This window comes from Otolemur garnettii, unplaced genomic scaffold (assembly GCF_000181295.1).
Source record: "Otolemur garnettii isolate 467f Iridium unplaced genomic scaffold, OtoGar3 scaffold00260, whole genome shotgun sequence".
Lineage (NCBI taxonomy): Eukaryota > Metazoa > Chordata > Mammalia > Primates > Galagidae > Otolemur > Otolemur garnettii.
The window spans coordinates 1,221,341-1,225,490 of NW_003852655.1; the positions used below are offsets into that span (position 1 = coordinate 1,221,341).

The 4,150-nt window shown below is 48.6% G+C and overlaps 1 protein-coding gene across 3 annotated transcripts in view; it reads right to left on the minus strand.

Annotated features, from left to right (window-relative positions):
• PHRF1 (PHD and ring finger domains 1) overlaps positions 1 to 4,150 on the minus strand; it is a 35,002-nt gene that overhangs the window by 22,565 nt on the left and 8,287 nt on the right. For all 3 annotated transcript variants that reach the window (XM_003802802.3, XM_012813344.2, XM_023508577.1), the window contains one exon: positions 3,238 to 3,443. In XM_003802802.3, the coding sequence (XP_003802850.1) occupies positions 3,238 to 3,443 (206 nt within the window). The remainder of the gene's footprint in view (positions 1 to 3,237; positions 3,444 to 4,150) is intronic.

Sequence of the window (4,150 nt, forward strand, 5' to 3'; positions counted from 1 at the left end):
AAAAAAAAAAAAAAAAAAATTGAAAAACTAGCTGTGAGTTTTGGTGGGCACCTGCAGTCCCAGCTTCTCAGGAGACTGAGGCAGGAGGATCACTTGAGCCCAGGAGTTTGAGGTTGCTATGATACTATGGCACTCTACCCAGGGCGACAGAGACTCTGTCTCAAAAAGTATATACATAGGGGCGGCACCTGTGGCTCAGTGGGTAGGGCACCGGCCCCATATACAGAGGGTAGTGGGTTTGAACCTGGCCCTGGCCAAACTGCACACAGAAAAAAATAGCCCAGTGTTGTGGTGGGTGCCTGTAGTCCCAGCTACTCAGGAGGCTGAGGCAAGAGAATCTCCTAAGCCCAGGAGTTGGAGGGTGCTATGAGCTGTGATGCCATAGCACTCTACCGAGGGCGATAAACTAAGACTCTGTCTCTAAAAACAAACAAACAAAAAAAGTATATGTGTATGTGTCTATATATATGTATATATTTTCTTCATTAATAGTTTAGATTCCCATTCACTTGTTTTAAATAGACTGTAGATAGTAAAACATTCATTTTAATTCCGTGGGCAGAGGCCCAGGTCTCCTGCTCCCAAGTGGTGGTTCCCTATCACTATGGGTGATGTGGCTGGGTGCGACTCCCCTGGGTTTCTTTCTTTCTTTCTTGCAACCTCAAACACTTGGGCTTCAGTGATTCTCTTACCTCAGCCTCCCAAGTAGCTGGGACTATAGGCACCCGCCACACCGCCTGGCTATTTTTTGTTGCAGTTGTTATTGTTGTTTAGCTGGCCCGGCCCCAGTTTGAACCCACCAGCCTTGGTGCATTTGGCCAGCACCCTACTCAATGAGCTGTGGGCGCTGCCCTCCCCTGGAGTTTCTTGAATTACAGTCCCAACAGGAACTGCTCACACAGGGCTCAGACCTCTGCACCCAGGAGTAAAGGACACCACATTTGGCTATCCATCCACTCACTGTGTGCATTGAGGATGAGTTTTGTGGGAATATACTTCATTTCTCTTGGGTAAACAAGAGGTTGAACTACATTCAACTTTGTGGTTATATGTGACCTATCTATGAGTTTGGGGGCTCCATCCTCCCCACTCGAGGCATGGTCTGTCCTTCCCCTAAGTGGGCTGAGGGGTGTGCAGGGTCTCTCTGGCATGACCTGGGCTCCCTAACATCCTTAGTAAGCACCCTTGCATTTATTACCCATCTGCAAATCTCTTGCATTTTTCAGGAAATCTTTCCCCATCCTCACAGTGCACCTGCCTGTGTTTTCTTCTGAAAGCTGTTTTGCTTTCTCACTGCAGATCCTGAATGCATCTTGTGTGTGGCGCAAGCTCAGCCCTCACGGTATCTATCTCCTCCTAAGTGTTGTGTACGAAGAGCTGCCGAGCATGAGTGTCCATGCCTTCCCCCAGCGCACCCTCCAGGTCTCATTCCTGTCCTGGGATCAATTCCATGTTTATCTCTGTAGTTTCACAAATCACATTATCCAGTAGGTGGTGTCTTCCATTGCCTTTACCTTTTTTCTGTATCTCAGATATGTGAACTTGAAATGTCTTCCCTTTTCAACATCATCTTGGCGATTTGTGGTGCTCTCTGGCCCTCGTAGATGGAGTTCACAACCTACTGAGAGCTCTGAACACTCCTGCTGGGACTGTGACAGCACTGCAAGGCCACCTCTGCAGAGTAAGAGTTCCTTCTGGAAAGTGGTCTGTCTTTGGTTGCAAGTGTTTTAGAAAAGCTCTCTAAGTGTTTTATATATGTTTTTTATGATTTGTTTCTAGGTATGACTTTAACCTTTGTTAAAACCTCATATCCAGGCTAGGCACAGTGGCTCACACCTGTAATCCTACCACTCTGGGAGGCTGAGGTGGGTGGATTGCCTGAGCTTATGTTCAATACCAGCCTGAGCCAGAGCGAGACCCCTTCTCTAAAAAAATAGCTGGGCTTTGTGGTGGGCGCCTATAGCCCCAGCTAGTCAGGAGACTGAGGCAAGAGAATCGCTTAAGCCTAAGAGTTTGAGGTTGCCATGAGCTGTGACGCCATAGCACTCTACCGAGGGCAACAAAGTAAGACAATATCTCAAAACAACAACAACAACAAAAATAAAAACCTTATATCCAGCAATGTTGCTAAACTCAGCATTCCAACAACTTATAAAATTTCTATAATAATAAAACTATTCGCAATGCCTTCTTATAACCAATACTTTTGCCTCTATTGTTTTCTTCTCTTAGTTTAGTAAATTCCAAATAGAAGACACATAGCAAACATCCTGTCTTGTTCCTCAATTTAAACCACAGCTTTGCTTGCCAAAAGAAAAATCTAAGGCTGAATCTACTCTGGGCCATGGACCCACCCTGCTGGCACCAGAACAAAAACAGGAGAACCACAGATGGAGAAGGTGGTGATGCCACCTACCAGGCAGCTTGAGCCATGTCTAGGTCTCACTTCAAACAGATTAACCACGTGGGACGGTTTCATGCTATCTGGGGACATGGACCAGGAGAGGAGAGGAATGGAGGTGGGGCTGAGCCAATGGTGTTGGAGGCTGGGCGAGATGCACAGGGTACTCTACTTACCACTCCTCCTTCTACTGTCCTATTTCTTTGACAATTTTTCTGAATAAAAAAGTTGAAAAAGAGTGTTGGGCTCACTGTGAGATGTGAAACACTGTGCCTTGCTGGCCAGTCCCTTCCATCTTTTCTGAGGATACTTTCTTCCTTTCTTTTTTTTGCAGTTTTTGACCGGGGCAGGGTTTGAACCTGCCACCTCTGACATATGGGGCCAGTGTCCTACTCCTTTGAGCCACAGGGGCCGCCCAATACTTCCTTTCTTGGTGGTTATCATAACTAAGTGCTGAATCACATTCCGTTTTTCCGTATCTACTTAAGTAACTGTCTGCTAAACAGCAAACTGCCCCATTCCACAGCACCTGTGCATCCCGACTCTTCTGGGGCCTGCCAGCCTGACACCCAGCTTGCTTCATATGGCCCTGACGCCACTTGACACCACTTAGGGTTTCTGCAGCCAGGACTCCAAAGAATCCATGGCCCTCCTCTCTCATCCTAGGTACCAGACACACTGCCTGTGAGCTTTATGGACAATGGTGCAGAACTGAGCAGAGGGCACACTAGCACTGAATCCTGGGGCCCCAGCTCCTGAGCAAAGGGTTGACCACAGGGTGGGTGTTCTTTAGGGGTCAACCTAAAGAACATGGAAACCCTGAGAAGTGGACTCACCTTGGACCACTCGATGATGCAGTCCAGGCAGAAGTAGTGGGCACAATCCTCTGGCGTGCCCACGGCCTGGCCACGGAATACATTGAGACAAATCGGGCAGCTCTCTGCATCATCATCAGAAAGGAGCATACCACTGTTGAGTGGTTCCTCCTGAGTGTCCTCTGCCACCACCAGTGCCTCTGTGTCATCTTCAGAATCTTCAGAGCCTTGAGAAAGAAGGAACACTACAACTTTAAGGAAAAGATGAAGTGATTGCATGAGCTGGAACACTGGGGTTAGCAGGCCCAAGCTGTGCTCAGGACACATCCTGTCCACCTGCAGGGCCACACTCACAGTACACCCACAGTCCTGAGAACATATCTCAGATTCTGCCAGGTTTGGCAACCATTGTCCCACACTCAACTGCAACTGCTTCCAAACTCTTGAAGCAAAGACTTAGCGGCAGTCTCCAGGGGCCAGCGTAGGCCTTGGAAATGACCAGGTCAATAGTTGAGCCACCAAGCAGGCCTCCTACAGTACAGCAGCCCTCTCAGCCATTTGTATTTCTAATACCCCTTCTCAAAACATGACAGCATGGCTTGGCGGCTAGAGTGCCAGCCACATATACTGAAGCTGGCGGGTCCGAACCCAGCCCGGACCTGCCAAACAACAAAAAATATCCAGGCATTGTGGCAGGTGCTTGTAGTCCCAGCCACTTGAGAGGCTGGGGCAAGAGAATTACTTAAGCCCAAGAGTTTGAGGTTGCTGTGAGCTGTGATGCCATAGCATCCTACCATGGGTGACATAGTGAGACCATCTTAAAAACAAAACAGAAGGCCCGGCGCCTGTGGCTCAAGCGGCTAAGGCGCCAGCCACATACACCTAAGGTGGCGGGTTCGAATCCCCAGCCCGGGCCCGCCAAACAACAATGATG